We start from the raw sequence: 19,969 nt of genomic DNA, 5'->3' as shown, positions 1-19,969 counted from the left end.
TCTCCGAGCCCCACAAACAATCCATAATTTCGATAACATTAAAGGATCAAGACACTTCTTACAACTTTCTCACAGGACAGATTTGAGAAAAAGGAAAGAAAAATACAATACCCCTGATAACACCAATGGAACAGTATACCCTTTTTCAACAGCTAATGTCACTCAATACAAAATGTGGCATTTCAAATTAAAGCGCATGACAATAAAACAAACCAAAACTAGGCTATTACAAATAGCCTATAGAAAATACAATAGACTGCATATAGCAGTATTTTTCCTAAAAAAATTGCATGTGCTTAAAGCATATTTCACCCTTGTGCTCAGAGGTTTATTGGACACTGGTTAGCTGGTTGACCAGCAACAAACCCAGTTGATCAATTTAGTTTTTGAAACATAGTGGCTAATCAACAGCAAACACAGTATTAAATGATCTATAAAATTAGGATAGATTTTCGAACAGAAACGTGTTGAGTCAATTGGTAAAATAAATGGAAAGTTGGATTACATTTTTTACATAAACCTAATTTCTAAGCTTAATGTACACATATTATTAATGCGGATCAATCTTAATAACTGGAACCACTGTTAACTTCAAAACTTATTGCTGTGTAAAAACGTTTTTTTTTTCATTATTATTCGCATAAACCGAGAATAACATTACATTGCTCGAGGATTGCACGAGACACTGGTCATATTTCTTCCTTCGACCTCAGCAGCGGAGGAGGAGGCAAATGTATCATTGTTTCGATTTTGCAATAAATGTGTTCATATTTTTTTTTTTTTTATGACAAACAGATAAATAACTGTAACAAACAATGTTGATATTTCCATCAGTGGATGGCACGCTGTCTCATCTCTAACACATTGCAACGCTGAAAATAATGAGTCCCCCCTCCTTGAGAAGATGGTATGCGCGGTTCCTATGCGCTCCAGTCTGTTGTTCTCTCCTACAGTGAATCGGTTGCTTACTATGGAGACTAACAGCAATAGAAATAGTGACAGATCTCCAAATGCTTTCTAAATACCAAACAACGACCATGGCTGCTATAAGGAAAAACAAATCTCCTATAATGACCGCTGCCGTAAGGTAATTATTATTTTCCGTCGTTTATTTTCGTGCCGGTTGTATTATAGGCACGATGTTTTTATTTCAAGCAGAAATGACCGTTGCTGAGGCTCGTGGGCCAACCGTCCGCGCGCGCCTCCTCCATCTAAAGACATCGTGCCAAAAGAAGAGATTTCCGTGTAATAAGATGCTAACATTACCAGTTATTCAATAAAAAATTAATTAGCTAGCAGATAATTGTCGTTAAGCTAATTGTCGAGCGCCCCCGCCCACCCCTCAGCGTGAAACCATTATCCTAGCTTGATTTCTGATCCCCTGAGACACTTCTCCCGTTTCCAAGATGGTGGCAGCACGGGAAGATCCGTTCGCCTGGATTTTAGTTAAATATGAACGTAAAGATATAGATTTTGCTATGCCTTGAATATAAAACATCACATCAATCGTTTCTTCATTTGGTAATTCAATGGTAAATTCAGTATGACCGGTGATATTTGAGTTGCTCGTCGGGACACGCAATAGCGCTACAATGTTTGTTTGTACATCCATTTTAGTTACACGTATTGCATTGAATATGCCTATATGAAAATAAATAGTACAGTAATAAAGATCTTGACGTTGTATAGCTGTAGTCTACATAAGATTTGCCATTGTATGAGATTATGGTGGATTTGGGGGTTGGAGGGAGGGCCATGTGTCTCACAAACATTCTCAGATAAAAAGCCTTTTTGTGGCCTCTTTTCAAGAAAGTTTGCCTTTGGATACTTTGATAATTTTAAAAGAATAATTCACCTAAATATGAAAAGTCTGTCAATATTCACTGTCAATCCACACTCCTACACTTTTGGTTTGTCACAGTTTATAGTAACCACTAAGTGACACCTTTCACAAACCAATTGCAAATGTTTTTATGAAAGTATAACATAAATATGAAATATAATCTACAAATATTAAATACCATTAAATATAAAGGCCCTGTATGATCTGTATTCTTTTATTGTGGTCTTGTGCTGTGTGTCCTTAGGCAGGCCTTGGTACAATAGGCCAATTAAAAACAAACAACTATCTTCCTCCTTTTTGTATTATACATGCATAAGTATTAACATTTATTTAATTAAAACAACCTGCATTACTAACCCACAATAATTTGAAACTATTATACACTCTTTTATCAGATCAGTGCCAATCAACAGCATTTTAGAAAACTTTGAAACCAAGGTTCAAAATAGCATATTGTATCAAAGATTTGAAAAAAAAAAAGTGTTTTCTTCTCATGAATCAGTGTTTCAAAGGCACCCATCACCACTAGTTACAGTACAAAGAAGAAGCATTTGGCTTTTTTTTTAATCTGTGCATGATTGCAAATTAAATTTCAGTGCTCTGGTATAGAAGATTATTAGTTAATAACGACTTTTTAAATTTAAATCTATTCCTTACACAAACATACCACATGACTCCAGAACACTTGGGATATAGGTCAAATGAATGAGTCATATAAACTACTTTTATGGTGTCCTTGGTGCTTGAAAGCCCTTGATCACTATTAAGTGTCCTTCTCTGTAAAAGAGCTGCATAAAGAGTTGGACAGACATAATGGTGAATAAATAATGGCAGAATTTTCATTTTTGTGAACTGTTTCTCTGCATGAGACCTATAAGGAGTCCTTCCTTCCTATTTCATGTACTGCAGGATGGTATTGTTTTGTTATTTCCTGTACCATGTCCAGTGAATGTAATGCAATGCTGTTCTTGCAGCTGCTCCCGCTTACGGCAGGTCCAGGCTCTGCTAAGGGATGATGTTAATACAGATGTTAATACAGCTCCAGATGGCATCCTTTGCTCCCTGGGTGAGTTAATTAATCAATATCACCTGTGCTCTTTCACTCATATGATCTTTACTCCAAAGAGACAGGCGGAGATGACTTGCTCCAGTGAGCCACCTGTAAGTAATATGCTGTGTTTGATTTTTCAGGTATTGACAGCCGCTACAATGAAGGTTGCAGCGAGCTGGCCAGCTACCTTTTCTGCGGCTTGTATAAACACAACCATTTTGACATGGAGCAGATCCCAGAGGACTTTCCAGAGGAAGTGCTGGATGGTACAATAAATAACATATGCATTCATATTCACTAATAGGGTTAAAAAGCGCTTCCATTGCAATTAGTTGTTCTTGGCTGGAATGAGCGTATTTGTTGTACATATATTTGATAGTATGTTTTCTTATTCCTAGATGTGATCATCCTTATTAAGGCAGAGTGTGTGCATCTGTACTGCAACCCAGTGAATTATGGGTACCTGCTTCCCTATGTATCTCACTGGAGGAATCTGCAGCTTCATTGTCTGACCGAGACAGAAGTAATGATCTACAGCACTGCTTTTCATGATATCCACATCTCTACTTTGGATGCACCAATATTAAAATTCAAGCTGATAGAATAAGCTGAAAATTATTTTCATGTGATGGCAGATATTAAAATTTGATACTGTTTTGACTATATATAATATAAACAATTGTTGTCTATATGTCTAATAATGTAATAAAATATAAATATTATAATAAAATTTTTTAAAAATTATAATAGTATAAAATATTAATTTAGCTAAAGATTATATTTAACTGTTGTCAAATTATTCATTCTCTTACGTATTAACTTTCAGTGAGTGTTAGATGATGGCACAAATAATCTAAATGTAAAAATCATGTAAAAAACCACACTCATATTCATGTGATTACTATATTTGTTGTTTTCTTCTCATTCTCTCAGTATGAGGATGAAGAGGTTGCGGAGGAATTTAAAATCTCAAGTTTTGTGTCCATGGTTCAAGACTGCCGATGCATCGGAATTCCCTACAGTTCACATGGTAAGCATTTGATACACCGATGAAGGCATTGCAAAAGCATTGTACTTTTAACCATAATGTTTACGGTTGATTCATATTGTCCATAGGCCATGTTCAGAAGTTTGACATGTTCATGTTGGAGAAATGGCCCATCATTCAGGCATTTGCCTTGGAAGGAATTGGGGCTGGAGTGTTTTTCACCATGAAATATAAGGTATTGCATTTATATTCTATGACCTTTACATGATTTATGGGTAATATATACATTTTATAATAATCATGAATACTATATAATATGACCGATACTAGTGTTAAGTGCCAATAAAGTAACACACCTGTTGATATTGTATCCTTTATCAAAACTGTTTATTTCTTGTATCTTCTAGCTCACAGATGTAAGTCAGAGACTTACATCAGTCTACAGCATATTGGACCCAGCGTCTCTGGACTGCCTTCTCAATGAGGTAAATCACTTGCATATTTTGAAGCTTGATTGTTTGTCAAACGCCCATGCACACATTTCTTTCTTATACAAGAGTGGATGTGATACTCTCTCACAGGATCTTCAGCATTTCGAAAGACAGTGGAGCTGTCTGTTCTCCAGTATGGAAATCGAGAGTGCACTTTCCATGCAGGAGCTGTCAGAGGCCCAAGTTGCAGAGGTGCTGTTTGTAATATCATCACTACCATAATTTAAAGTCCAAATGAAATCAAAGATGGTTTATTTACTTTCAGATGACATCACCTAGGTTGCATGAGCTGGCAAATGTTAACTAATAGTTAAATAGCTATTTAGGCATTGTAGTTCTCCACAATTGACTCAATTGCAACCTCAATTTTACTCTGTTCTTGTATGAAACAGCCACTTAAATGGTCCCGATGGATTAAATTCATTCCAAATTAATCAAGTCACCTCCTGCATGTTTTTTCTTTATTATTGTGGTTTCATGTTGGCTTTAACAGTCATTGAAAATAACATGTTGGATATGATTCCTTGTGTGATGCTTAATCTAATTTTCTGTGTCTTTCAGCCTTTCAGAACATATTATTCGCATGGCCTTATTTCCAGCAATATCACAGACAAGAGGTATTTACATATGATACAGCAGCTCTTATTTCTAAGAAAGACATTCTGCAGGAATTATTTCTCTTTGTAAGGCATATAATGAATTTTACACTGTTTGTATGCCAGTAAAAGCAGACAGCCGTTTGTGTTGTTTGGGAGCCACTCTACTAAGGAAGATCTGGAGAACTACTGTTTCACCTTCCCTTCTGAAGGCCACCAGGTTCGCAACACTGGCCCTGGTGGGGGTGTTGCCAAACACATGGTGAGAGCGCCACACAGCGGCATGATGACTGAAACCTCAACTTTGATGAAATCCTCTACTTCCTTTATGTATTTTTCTAAATAAAACAATTTAATATGCGTGTTTGTTATACCTCTCTCCTCACAGCTGCTACAATGTGTGGCTCCTAAAGGGCCCCTAGCCTGTGCTCGAACCTATTTCTTTGGAAGCACACATGTCCCATACTTGGGTAAGTGTATCTCTAGAAAATGTTTTAATAGAATAAATTTTAATTTCTCTGTCATAAGTTTACTGGTTTCTTTAATCCGACAGGAAATGACAACACCCAGCAGAAGGGCACAGATCTCCAGTAAGTACTCCATTTGCTCTCTGTACTGTGTTTTGCTGATTGGATTGGTATTAAAGGTAGACCTGTTGTTTTGCAGGCTGCTTTCACATATCTACTCAGCTGTGATTCAGTCTGTACTAGCAGGAATCAAATGTTTCTCTATCAACTCCAGTGCTAGTAAGGTAAGTATTACACCAAAGGGGCTCTGTTTAGTAAAACTGTGATGAACATTACTGTAGGGTTTACATTAAAAGTAAGACTTATTTACAAATGAAATAAAATGGCAACTTAAGATGGGAAAGGCAAAAGAAGTAAATGTGGGTAAAAAGTTTCATTTCAGAAATAGCTTTCCGATAACTATAAGCATAATGTTTTAAAATCACAAAAGGTGTTGTCTCATTAGCAAAGTTTTATGGACAAAAAGGGGCCATTGTCAGGTGTAATGAAACATTTCACACAGAACAGTTCACACAGAAATCACTGTAAAACCAAGCAGCTTTCTGTTGGTCAACATGGTGAATTTGTCTGCTTGTGAAAACCCTCACTAATAATACTAAATCATGTGGATTCCTATTAAATTGATTGGATTTTGCCTGTGAAAATTTGGTGAACAAAAGTAATTATGACAGCACCATACCAGAACTATAATGATAATCGGAGATTGTAGGTGGGGGAACCAACACTCTCTCCACCCTCAATACCACGACTGAGGTGAGACCCTTGAGCAAGGCACTGAACCCCCAACTGCTCCCCGGGCGCCGCAGCATTGGCTGCCCACTGCTCCGGGTGTATGTTCACTACTGTGTGTACACTTGGATGGGTTAAATGCAGAGCACAAATTCCGAGTGTGGGTCACCATACTTGGCCACACACCACTTCCCTTTCCCCTTCCCTTTCCCTAATGACACAGAATAATTATTTCTCTGAAATATCGCTGGAATTACTTTCAGAAATTTTTTTTCCAGCTGATGAATAATAAAAAACATTAACAGCCTATCAGAATTCTTCTTACTTTAAAACAGGTACTGCAGTTATGTAACATAACTGAAATGCACACTTAGAACACAAAATAAACTCAAAGTTACTGTCCATTCACATGGACGCTAATAGAATTATCATTATATATATATATATATATATATATATATTTTTTTTTTATAGGGTATCACAGTATTTGTATGATGCCATCATTATGGGCTTAGAAATAATTTTGCTCAGGTTATTAATATAGAAAATGATGCTCACTTTTTTTCTTTTTTTTTCAAGGCAAAGGATGTAGCCGAGCAAACGTTTCAGCTGGCCTTGGACAACTTTGGGTTGGTTCAGTACAGGGGAGCTCTCAGGTATGTAACTCACAGAAAGGGCCCAGAAGAAATCTGCATATTGTTTTCTATGACCTTTTCTGAGCTGATTTAAGGGTGAATTCTATGGAATGAATTTAAACAATGTCATAGGAAGGTGAAGTATGATCAAATTATGCAAAAATATTTATTAAACAAACACACAGGGGGTACAGAATGTATAGAACTGACAGATGTTCCAAATATGTGGAAATCTGTGTAACTTTCTCTGGGGTTCTGAGCTTGCAGATTCCTTGTGGGCCTTGGCATTAGACAGTGGTTATTAAACATGAAGTTATATTTAAGTCTTACTATAGGACACAATTTTGTGCTTGCTTTGTGAATTGAGAATCTACTTTGTCTGTTTAATTCAGATCCAAAGCTGTGTTTAGCATACAGGCTGTCAACAATGAGGGAACGTGAGTTTCTATGCACAGACACAGATATTCCCTTCACACGTTACTGCATTGTACATCTTCCACTTTCTGTATTTCATAACTTGAAACAATCTTCCTTTAAACAGAATCATTCCCCTCAGTGATGAGGACAGTCGTTTTATGGTTAAAACTGTGAGTATAAAACTTTTCCATCCCAGCTGCAGCTTTTCATTGTACCGCAACTTGTATTAAATGGCTGACTTCTCCACAGGCGTCCATGATGGTGCACGATATCCCAGATCTCCAGTGTGGAGGAAACCTAGGATCAGTAGTTTTCTCTGAGTCCTTTCTAGAGTCCAGCGTTTACATTCAGCAGAGAGGTAAAAAGCGTATTCAGTTGTAGGCTAATTAAGTACTAATTAATACTAAATAGTGCATGTGAGATTGTAAGTCGCCTCTTCTCCTGCAGATGGTGCTCTTTCCTCTGACAGCTGTTTCACTGTGCTCACCTCCTCAGTTCCTCGCCATGTCTGCTGGCTGGTATAGTGCACTCATTGTCTTTCTGCCAAAATGTGCATTTCTTGTTAAAAACATGATAAATTATGGCAGAATAATATTTAGCTGTACTATTATGATTGATATTTTTGATAACGCTGAGTTAATTGATTCATTGTTTTCTTTGTTATAGGTAGATGAGGCTGATGTACGATTATCTGAACAGGCTCAACATCTGCTAAAGGTGAAGTTTTACAATGCAGTAGTTTGTACAAACCTTTGAACCTCCTCCCTCACGCCGTATTAACTGTTATATATATGCTTTAAAACCTGTGTGTGTGAAAACAGGAAGAGGATGGTACGTGTTTGGGCATTCCTCTAACAGTGAGGGACTCTGCCTACATGTTCTCCAACAGCCTGCTGTCTACACCTGAGGAAGGTCAGATTTCATCTCTGTTGGAAGGTCATGGTTTCAAGTAGTCTTTGTGCATAAGAATTAATGTGTTTATTGTCCTGTAGGAAAGCTGGTGTTTTTCTCTGAGGGTATCCTGTTTGTGCATCCTCATCATGGCTCCTTTACACTCTCTATGAGTCACATCAACACCATTAAGCTCTATGATGGGGTGAGCAATGTTCTCATTCATGATATATTTGGGGTCAGAATGATAAAAAAAAAAGAAGAAAAAAGAATTAATACTTTTATTCAACAGGGATGTATTAAATTGATCAGAATTTTACAGTACATTTTTGTTTCAAATAAATGCTGTCATTAAACAGAACAACTTATGAACATTGATGAATAATAAAAAAGAAATTCTTGAGTACCAAATCAGCATTTTAGAATGAATTCTGAAGGATCATGTGACACTCAAAACTGGGGTTGTGATTAATGGCTGCTGAAAATTCAGCTTTTCATTACATGAATCAATTATATTTAAAAAAATAAATATTAAAACTAGTGCTGGGCAAAGATTAATCGTGATTAATCGCATCCAAAATAAAAGTTTTTCTTTATATAATATATTTGTGTGTGCTGTGTATATTTATTATGTATATGTAAAGACACACACATACAGTATATATTTTGAAAATATTTACATGTATTTACGTGTATATATTTATATTCATATAATTTATATTATATATAAATATATTTAATATATAAACATAACATATTTTTCTTAAATATATACATGCATGTGTGTGTATTTATATATACATAACAAATATACACAGTACACACAGATATATTATATAAAGAAAAACTTTTATTTTGGATGCGATTAATCACGATTAATCTTTGCCCAGCACTAATTAAAACAGAAAAGTTTTTTTTTAATTGTAAAAATATTTCACAATTTTATTGTATTTTTTGATGCGATAAATGCCTTGTTGAGTGTAAGAGACTAAGAGAAGGTGTTTTCAGAATAAATATATTTTGACCCAAAACTTTTGAACGGTACTGCAAATATCATCAATTTAGCTTTGTATGTAATGTTGTTTTCACAGGGCTCTCTATCTGATGTTTCAATGCTGTTCATCAAGTATCAGACCTCTCTGCTTCCGCACCTTCCATTCCCTTTACACAGTGCTGATTTCTCTCTGGCTATCGCTCTGCTTCCTAGAACCAAGAGCTACAAAAGCTTCTATTCACAGGTGCGCGCACACACACACACACACACACACACATACATACATATGCAGGCGGAACATTTAGGTTTCTGTTGTCCTGCAGAGTTGTTGTATTCTGTTTAGTGTTTGGTTGTAAATGAGTTATGATATGATTTGCAGGTCCTGCCAGCTTGGCGTAAGTCAGACTCTAGGTTGAGAGTGCAACACGTCCTCAACGATCAGCTGAGCCCTGAGCACAAGAGCATGTGAGTTAACACTTCATTCTGCATTAGCTCAGCCAACAGCATTCAGCCTGATTTATTAAGATCAGATTGTGCTTGAGCCCCGAGGTATCATGATGTAGCACATAAATGTATCCCATGACGTGTTTTCTCTCAGGTACTTCAGGCTGTTAAAGCTTTATGAGATACATACACCAGCGGCAAACAGCCACAGAGCTGTTCTGAAGACTGCTTATCCACAGCTGCCAGAGCAGGACAGGTAACAGACACGTACACACCTCCACCCCGTCCTAACTAGGATGATGAGGCAGAATGTCAAGCGATAAATTTCTGTCTTGTTAATCTGAGTTTTTGACCTAAACAGCTATGACAATGACAAACAATTGACAAAACATTTTGCCTGTCAGTAAGGTCCAGAATTCTGAGCCCACTATTGAAAAGGGTGCTATCATGCTGAAAAATCAACAAATTGACGACAAATCGTCTTGTATATACAGCATATATTCCGATCGTTTTATTGGTTGCACTGAATTTGTTGCTTTGCTCATGTACTTTGATGTCTATCAAATTTTCTGCTCAGGTTCCTTCAGCATTTTGCCATCAGCAGTAGCGTGGGTGAAGAATCTGTCTGTAGCGACCACTTGTCTACTGTGTTTTCAGACACAGCACCTGAAAGCATCAAACCTGAGACAAGGAAAAAGGTGAAATGCATGTGTATAAATGTAACACAGTCATACATAATCTATCCGACAGGTCATGCCGGAGGAAACAGAGCATATGAGTAATAATAGATAAATGTGTTTGTGTGTGTAGGTGGTCCTCACTATCATTGCAGGCTTGCCAGGCAGTCATAAGGAGAATCTGTGTGATTTCTTGATGGAAATGAATCAAAATAGCACCAGGTGAGAGAATAATCAAAATGCCATGAACTATATCTATAATTATTACAACTGTAACTGCACACTGAATCCAATATTCTCGTCCGAAATTTCCTCACGTTGTCAATCACGTTTACAGACTGCCTGAGACTTTTGTCTGTCATATAAAAATTCGGATCAGGTTCGATTTTCTGTGTTTCCACATCCGTAGCAAGCATTTTGATAGGAAAGGATGACGAATACAAAAATCCCCAAAAAAACTTGTACAAAAATTTCGGTGTTGGTGTGCAAGGACCTTAACATTTAATATTGGATGTGGCAGATTGCTAGTGCATGATATTTCTGACTTCTGACCATAATGAATTTTGCTGTACTGCTATTGGAAGAACATTAAAACCAAATGGTAATTTGGAATAAGTGTTCTGCTGCATTTATCCAAATCGAAGGTTGCAAATTCTGACTTTGAGTTCAATGGAAAGCATCTTGAATGTTAGTGCGCTCATTACTGTCTTTTTATCCTTACACTCCTAAACTGAGGACTGTTTGATTGACAGGTGGGAGGTGTTTTGCCCTGCTCTGGAGGGCTCTGAGGAATTCAGTGCGTCACACCTTCAGCGGTTCCTGAGCAGCCTTCTGGCCAAACAGAGGGAGACGGATTTGAATTCAACCAGAGTTGTGCTGCTTATACCAGGGTAAGACAGACATGAACATTGAGTCTCAAAACCTTGAGGATCATGTTTATTTCAGCTGCTCACTACTCATGAATTTTAAAGCATTGACACTTATTGAACATTGAATGGACTTGAGGCGAATAACAATATGTTGCCTTCTTTAGAGCTGCTTATAACTGAATTGAACTGTTTTCAGAATTGATGAGCTTTGCACAGTTTTTAAACTGAATCAACATTAAAATGACTGAGCTGAATACTGACACTATTGCCATGTTAGAGCTGCTTTACAAGAGAATTAAAAACATATTTAATAAAGTTTGCATCATTGATTCTGTTGTTGCTATGAAGCTTATTGGAAACAATCAGTCTGTATTGTATAAAATAAAGGTGACTGCACATGACTGTTCTGAGACATCGCCATCATATACAAGAATCAATTAAATGACGTTTTTATGCTTACTGTTTGTGTTGTAGGTACACCGATGTGCTGGATGTAATCCAGGCAATCACGGCTCATCCAGACCCACAAGTTCACAGCCAAGTGACAGTGGGTGCCGTCTCAGCATGTGTCAACCCACTCACATCCTTCATCAAACACAGGCAAGAGTTTTTCCACATGACATTTATCACACCTACTTTTCCAGACAAACACTTGTAATTCAGATTGTAAATGCTGTAATAAGAATTATATGTCATTATGTAATTATAATGTAAGTGTCTAAAGGGCCTGTTAACACGCTGTAATTTCCCTTGTTTGATGTCGTCTCTGAAGCTCTCTGAAACTGCTCTTTACAGGCTTCTCTTCCCCAAACTCCTGGAGCAGTGCAGTCAGGGTGAGTTTCTCTCAATATGGTAACTGGGTGTGGATGTAGCAGAATAGATTATCAGATCTGTCGCTGTTGTGGGGTCGTATTGTGTGAAATCAAATTTTCCTGGATCTTTGGATAAAGTCCTTTGTACTATGAAACCTACTATAATTTACAGAATTTGAACTTCCCTTGCTTTGAAAAAGTGAATTTTTAAAATGAAAATGTCAGACACTAACCAAATTTACATATCAACAATGCTTAATTGGTGTTCAGCAACTTTCTGTATCTGCATATACCTCTGAAGAATCCCATTGTTAGAAACCAGCAGTATTTTTAACGACGTCCCTGATCATTTCCATCTGATATGAACAATATCAATCAAAGTGTACTGAGTATATGAAGACAGTGAGACATCACCCGTGCTCCCTTAATTAAAGCAGCCTCATTTAACCTCAGTGCTCTAGGGGAATTGCCCCTGTAATAAGTGCACTGTAAGTGGCTTTGGATAAAATGATTCCTTAGATGAGTTTCTCTTTCAGGCGTCGTCAGCAATGTTGTCTTCACGGGTTTGACTACCGAGCAGAAGCACCCAATTCTCAAACACATGCAGCAGCTGATCCGTGCAGCCAATCCCAGCACTGCATTTATCTCAGCAGAGAAAGGGGCAGTTAGAAGGTTTGTACATTGATTTTTTTCTCTGACATACTCACTTCATTTTAATATTACTTAGCGATTATTTTTTGTATTGTAGAACTGAAGATATACAGCATATCCTGAATGACAGCAGTTTCTCCCAATCTCAAATGATCAATGCACGATACCTGCTGTATCCTGGCTGGTAATGTTTTCATTCTCTACTCTTTTTGGCATGTGTGTGTACACACAGGTGTATGTTTAACTATATTGGACTATACTGTGTATTGTTTCAGGTGGGAAGGCAGGTTTGTTTCTGGAAGTGGATCATTGTCTATGTCTCAGCATTGCATTGAGTTCAGTCGTCCATTGGAAAAAGCATTATTTCTGCAGCGCTGCAAAGGTAAGCATCTGTGTATTTATCATCATCCAAAATTACAAATGTTGCATTAGCAACTACCTGAAATGTTTAATTGCTAAAACTGAAGCTAAATTAAATTTACTACTACTAAAACTAATTGCTAAAACAAAAATGCTATATTGGAAATAGAAGCTAATTCAAAATGATGAAATAATATATATATATTAGTATATAAATAACACTAATATAACACAGACAGATGATTTTATTATCATTATTTCAATTCTAAATTATTCTCATGGCATTGTAAGGTGCTCTGGATAAAACCCTTAAACCTTCATGTTGCACAAAAGAAGAACTTTATGGTTCTGTTAAAATATATGTTTTAATTAAAGATTAAGAAAGTAAATAGGGTCAGTTGCAATGAGATGAGAACACCTCCTAAGATGACTGAATTTTCCATAATGCACTAACGCTTTAAAAAGGGGCACAAAATGTGCATTTAATGGCATATTTACTTAAAATGACTTTATTTTGATGCCAATATATGATTGTAATTTAACATGTAGAATGATTGAGGTCTTTTTAAATCATAGCAATCTGATCAAATAATTGTGATCAGGTGATTATGTAATAATTGTGAGAGGGCTAATCATCAATAATAAATATTCAAGAGGGTTTAATTATAAAGTGATTGCTGACAGTATATTTAAGGATGCTGTACGATCATGTGCTAAAAATGGAACTGTCAAAAGCAAGTGATCAAAGTCAACCCAACTCACAAGTCTCTCTGTCTCCTTTCTTTTCTCAGCTCTGAAATCCTCTCTCAAACCCAGCTTTTTAACAGGAAACATCTATCACATCAGTGGGAAAGTGCTGTTCTCTGGTAGGGCAGTCGGTCTCCATAACCTCCCTCAAATCTTAATCTTAATATGCATTTTTTTTATGGTTTTTACAGCGTGACATAGTCACAAATCAGTTATAATTGTCTATAAATGTTTATTGTTTGATTCCAGGATGTCTCTTGCTCTGATTCCAGGATGTCTCTTGCTCTGATTTTGTCTATGTAGTTAATGTATGATTTTTCTATGAAAAGTAGTAGGCAGGGGTCCTGTGGGGTAACGCCACACGGTAGGACTCTCACCTCTGGTTCCTCAAAGTGATGTGGCCTGCACACATCTGTTTTCACTCCTATTTTCTCAGTCGTTTCCTCCTGTGGTCACATTTTTTTGGAGGGTTTTTGACTGTCCTCTGTTCCTTTGAATCTGTGGTGTAGTTGCATGGAGAGAGTGGGCAGACTGACAGAATGGAGAGAGCTGAGTGATTTAATAGTGCCTGATTAACAGCACGCTAGATAGTGTAGTTCATTTAGGACCCATACGGCCCGAACACCATCTGTGATGCCTAGTTATCACCATGAATCATCTGTGTTTTGTTATGGAAATCTTTTGATTTTTGGTGCCTACATTCGGTTTGGTGTGTGATTTGTTTTCAGATTCCTGTAAGTTGATTTTTTTCGTAACATTCAGTGCATTGTGATCAGTTGTTTTCAAGTTTAACTCCTTGCTTGCTTGTAGAGTGCAGAGTTGTAGTCCACACTGCAGAGGAGTGATTGATGAGATGGATGGCTGTTGGCACGCCATGCTAGACATAGCTTCGTTTGATGACATGTTTAATAAATTAGTGTGCAGCATGTTGGACTGAAATGTATGTGTGTGTGTCTGACTGCATGCGGTGTCTGTTTTCACTGTAGACAATGACAGACAGATGGTGGTAAACTGTAACTCTATCAGTGGGAATGTGACCATTGCCCCTGATCAGGGGACTCACCATGGCCCACGGACAACAAACAACTGTTATCTAATGTTTCACGGAGTGGGGCTCACCCAGGAGGGGCTGAAAGACTGGCTTCGGCATTGTGCCAAACAGGTAAATTCTCATAGGTGGGAGCAGGTGGAATCCACAGACTTCTTCCATATTTTCTTCCCTATTTTTGTGGGAGGAATAAACATTGATTTAAGCATAGTAAAATGTGTGCCGAGAACAACAACATATTGGTAGCTGAGAGCATTATCATATAACCCAAAATACTTAATAAACAATTTTATGAACTATGTGCAATTCTGCAGACTTCTGTGGGCGCAGATTCCTGCATATAAGAGAAGGAAATTTGAATGAAATCATAAACATTTGAGGGTTAGGGCTTAAACATGTCAGTGTTTTTGTGTTTCACAGAAAGTTGCAAAAAAAATCAAGAAGAATAAGAGGACTCTCACCACACAGGAGATCAGATACATTCATGTGAGTACAGACACACTTGCGCTCACACATATTTTCATTAATTTAGCACTAAAGTAAATAGTTGATCTAAATATTTTCATCTTTTGTGTCTCTAGTTGAAAAAACACCTTGATCCTCTCCCTCCTGGTTACTTCTACAATGGTCATCACTTCGTCAGTTTCTTTGGAGAAAAGCAAAACTTCCATCCTCGTATCTTTAAATTGAAGTTTAACTTTTTATCCAGATGTGGTGGTGAAGTTTACACTACTGTTCAAAAATGTGAGGTCATTAAGATTTTAGTCAGGCATTAGAATTGATCAAAAGTGACATTAAAGATAGTTACAAAATATTTATATTTTAAATTAATACTGTTCAAATCAGCATATTAGAATGATTTCTGAAAGACATTGTGACACTGAACTTTTTCTGGGGTAGTGGCACTGAAAATTCAGGAATAAATGAAGTATTAAAATATTAAACTTTTTTTTCTGTATTTTTGATCAAATAAATGCAACCTTAGTGAGCATAAGAGACTTCCATTAAAAGCATGTAAAACTCTTACCAGCCACAGACTTTTGAACAGTAGTGTACTTTTAACCTAATGTCTGCATACTGCAACAGTAGCATGCTGTTGACTACCACAGACAATAATTTCAGCTTGTCCCAATGTGTGTATAAATGAACAGGAAGGTGATATTTACTTTTATTAATCTCATAAGTAGGCTTAATGTTTGATCAGGAGTGTTGAAAAGCAGCACATTTGCATGGCTAAGCTTTCATTAAAAGTGTATTACTGTAAATGCATTTATACACACTGAGGCATCATTTAAAATTATTCTCAGTTGTAATCAACAGCATTAAAAATAATATTGAATTTTGACAGTATTGAATATTAATGTGTGCTCGTCAGAACCGATGTGTTTGTGTGATCCGCTTGTTGTTGATTCCTTACATGTGTGTGTTCAGTGATGGATCAGTTCATTGATGAATACGTGCAGGAGGCCAATAAGGAGATTGAGCACTTCAACAGAGAGGTGGACCTGCAGCCACACGTTGACCTCTTCGACCCCTAATCCTCTCATCTGATAAATTCACTTTCCGGGGAAAGGGAGGGGAGGGTCACTTTACAATCACTAACGTCCACTATCAAATTACCCGCTCAAAACCGTCCATTTCACATGTTAGAATGAGGGATTTGTTGTTGAGAGATGTGGAGGATTTAGCTCACAGCCTGGAAGAAATATCACAGCCTAATGAGAGATCCTTTGCCCAACATACCATGACTGTAAATAGTACCAGCGCCCTGAGAAAGCTGGAACGCTGTTGTGTAAAACAGCAATACTAAAGCCTCAAATGTGTCAAAACATTCCTGTAAAGAACAATATTGTCTCTGTATTATACAATAGAAGGTAAACAGAAATTCAAGGCTTATATATAGGCTACAAGGGATGCTCAGATCATTACTCTCTCCGCAGTGTACAGAGTGTAGTGCTGAAGCTCCCTGCAGTGAAGGTTGTTCTACTGTAATTCCAGTGCCTAGCAGACATATTGAGCTGAATCGTAATGAAGTTTGTCAGTGAGGCTGAAAGTGATCAAACAGAAGGCTCATTTCCAGCCGTGTGCATCTGGAAAGGCAGGTGCACAGCACCTGCCCTCAGTCAGCCTCTGTCAATCTATTGACCCCCGCTGTGTGGATCAGGGCTGAGGATCTCTCATGTGCTGCAGTTCTCTTTTCAGCCATTCCAAAGTCATTAACTGACACGCCGGTGCTTCAAGTCACCCCATTTCTTGAGAGGGTTAGGGAATCAGGGTACGATGGAGGGTTTATTATTAGAAGTTCTTAATCAGATTGACTTGTCGGTGTTGGGTTCGTTTGTAGCACCAGGGATTGGTTTGGTGTGTTAAACCCATGCTTGCCGAGCGTGTGCTGGTACAAAAGCATGGCAGAAGCAGAATTAGTGTGCTTATATCACCCCTGTACTGTATTAGATCCGTACCGTTCGGTATTACGGTCGTATGTTAACTCTATCTTGGGGTGTGTGTCATTCTATGCATGTTTACTTGGACTAATCACACACAGCAGGAGAGCAGCAGTGTCTTGTGTATATACACACACATTTGAACTTTTGTCTACAAGACGAGCCTTAAAAGTAATGTTTTGAAACCATTATAGCGCTACTAAAGAGATGCACTTCCAAAGAAACGCGGACACTGCTGGTCTCCTCTGTGCTGCAATATACTGTACCGATGTTAATACACTACATGGTTAGCAGTTCTTTCACCAAGTCATATTCACTCTTTACTGTGGAGATTTATGAGCTACATAGTGCTAATGTTGCTATGGGCATTTTTAGTGTTCCTTTAGAGATTTCTAATATGGTAACTTTGCCTTTATGTCTCTTGACACTTCTGTACCTTGTCAGTATGCAAGTGCAGTTTTACTCAAGGCCGCCCTGTTGTGAATAAACTCTGAAAGGACGTTGTTGAGATGTAGATCCGACAAGCAAAGAGAAACCGACTACTCGCTAATAGGTGACAGAGCCTCAGCGGTAAGCAGTCACTTCATGATTGCTGAAACACAATCACCGATGTGCCCCACACACACCGCTCATTTAGCTGGTGGTGTCGCTATTAGTCGGGTTCTACACAGCAGCTGTCCTTAATGGGTACAGGGCTATGTAACACTTATATAATGTGTAGTTCAAAGTAGCAGCCATTTTTAGCACATACTATCCGCATGTGTTAAGATGTCTTATCGAGTTCTATTTATAACTGAAATGCCTTTCACCAAACTGGAACAACCAAGAAAGAAATCGCAAGAGTTCGATTTATTTTTCATATTGGAAAAAGGTGATTTATCTTTGCAAATTCTATTTTTCTAATGCTGTGAAATCAATTAAATTGGAGCCAAATGATAGTATTCCTCAGGCGAAGCAGATTCTCTCCTGTGAGAGATATTTGGCTGCCGCTGCAGAGTCTTGGCAGAGAGCAGGGGCATCCCTGGGCAGAGCCAAGCACCAGTGTTGGTGAAAGGATATGAAGAGTTGTTTGTCTATTTAAGTGTAAAGGGCCAGTAAGGGTCTGCCGAGTAACAGAAAGGCACTGGAGGGCCACCGTGTAAAACTCAAGAAATGTGGGCTTTTTGTCAGAGATGAGTACTATGAATCTGGCTTTTGCTCCTCATCGCAGAGGACCCTAGTGAGGCCCTCCAGAGGCAGTTCCTGGTATTATGTGAACCCCCTCTGGCCCACACAGCTGTGCTCGTGGAGCTGAGGTTAGAGGAATAAAACAGAGTTTGGTGGAAAGGTTTATGACATGAATATGTCAAGAATAATCTTAAATTTGCGGCTGCAATGCTATTCAGATAGAAGGGATAGATTTATGTCGTTTCCGTTTTGTTTTGCTGAACGCAAACCAGCCTGGGTTTTCCTAAAGGTCAAACTTTTAAAGAAAAGCACTTTTTTTAGTCTTATCATTGCCTTTGGTGGCAAACTCTTATTATTATAGATAAATATTCTGACTTTCAGTGGTCACTGAAGGCTTGTTCCTGACCAAAACTTTTTACCTTGTCCAGCCCCTAAGTCTGATCGTTGTTTTAATAACCAACCAGAGGCTGAATATTCAGACAGCACATATCTTGTGTTCTCAGGTATGTAGTAGAGTTGGCAACACCAGCATTCAATTTTTATTTCAAACGTCCATCACAACCGGCCTACATTTAGTGCATTGTGTTGTGGATGAACGTGCTGTGCTTCAGGGGCGACAGTAAAATTAGGGCAAGCTAAAGGGCTAAATGATTTTCAATTGCTGCTGGCTGGATGGGGACAAGCCTGAAAATTGAAATGGCTAAAAATAGGTATTATTAGCTAAAAGTTAATTGCACAAAGCTATACATGCACCCATAAGATCTTATATTGGCGTTTTGGGGAAACATTGGACCTTTCTGACCAAGAGGGAAAATGTGGGATTCATATAGATTCCCTAGTCTTTCTCAGTTTCCGAATATCCAGTGCTCGGAGTTCATGATATCTTTGATATCTTCTTAACTGAACAAGATTTCAGATGGTTCTACTTGAAAAGTGCCAAAAGTTCTTAAATAACTTTTGTTTTTATTTTTTGTTTGTTTAAAGGGGTTAAACAAAAGTTTGTGAAAAATCTAAATTTGAGTGTTGTTTGCACAAAACTACTGTAACTCATGTTTTCTCCTGTGACTGATGCTTTTTTCTAATATATATGTTGTATTTATGACAAAATAACACATTAAAATATTTATAAGCTACTTCTGTTGATGAGCTGTTATTATCTGTTATCAATCGTAGTGGTCTGCTCAGTCAAACAATGCGGGCAAACAACGTCTTCTGACAAAAACAGCCTGAAAGAGAAGTTTGTTTGTGTGTAAGGTTATCAACTCAGCAGTGGATTTGTCACATGGTGATAACATCTTTTAGGATGCCAAGCACAACTTAAACACTAATCTCAGGGGCCTGCAACAACAGAAGCTATTTATAACTTAGTATGTGTATCTGTAATATTTAATCAAGCTCTGTTTTGTGTGTCAAATTGAAGCCTACCACACACATCTTTTCCTGGCCTTTATTTTGGGTCCCTGCCCAGCCCACCTTCCGAAATACTTGTATTCGATCCACCGAGACTCTACTGTAACGCACCCCAAGGATCTGCACACGTGTCCCAGCCCACCCTCGGCTGTTTATACAACCTGTGCTCAGCTCCAGA

General features: G+C 37.8%; 1 protein-coding gene across 2 annotated transcripts; it reads left to right on the top strand.

The window, feature by feature from the left end:
• Nucleotides 1-976: 976 nt before the first annotated feature.
• On the top strand, nt 977-19,513 carry LOC306884636 (dynein axonemal assembly factor 9-like). 2 transcript variants are annotated; one of them, XM_079440692.1, is made up of 37 exons: nt 977-1,087; nt 2,818-2,909; nt 3,035-3,160; nt 3,293-3,417; nt 3,828-3,924; nt 4,011-4,117; nt 4,290-4,367; nt 4,464-4,565; nt 4,935-4,990; nt 5,096-5,231; nt 5,358-5,439; nt 5,523-5,559; nt 5,636-5,720; nt 6,805-6,881; nt 7,253-7,297; nt 7,402-7,447; nt 7,527-7,635; nt 7,725-7,795; nt 7,944-7,994; nt 8,099-8,189; nt 8,270-8,373; nt 9,260-9,406; nt 9,542-9,627; nt 9,770-9,862; nt 10,184-10,304; nt 10,417-10,505; nt 11,036-11,173; nt 11,627-11,752; nt 11,948-11,985; nt 12,501-12,636; nt 12,713-12,799; nt 12,891-12,997; nt 13,767-13,841; nt 14,709-14,884; nt 15,191-15,256; nt 15,352-15,445; nt 16,202-19,513. In XM_079440692.1, the coding sequence occupies exons 1-37, from the start codon at nt 1,011-1,013 to the stop codon at nt 16,306-16,308; spliced, it is 3,480 nt and encodes a 1,159-aa protein (XP_079296818.1). In that variant the 5' UTR covers nt 977-1,010; the 3' UTR covers nt 16,309-19,513. The 2 variants fall into 2 exon arrangements, with proteins under 2 accessions (XP_079296818.1, XP_079296817.1); XM_079440691.1 differs by having other exon boundaries at nt 9,761-9,862.
• The last annotated feature ends 456 nt before the right edge of the window (nt 19,514-19,969 follow it).

Source organism: Barbus barbus (assembly GCF_936440315.1).
Source record: "Barbus barbus genome assembly, chromosome: 18".
Lineage (NCBI taxonomy): Eukaryota > Metazoa > Chordata > Actinopteri > Cypriniformes > Cyprinidae > Barbus > Barbus barbus.
The sequence above is the reverse complement of the archived record's forward strand: the minus strand, read 5'-3'. Positions and strand labels throughout refer to the sequence as shown.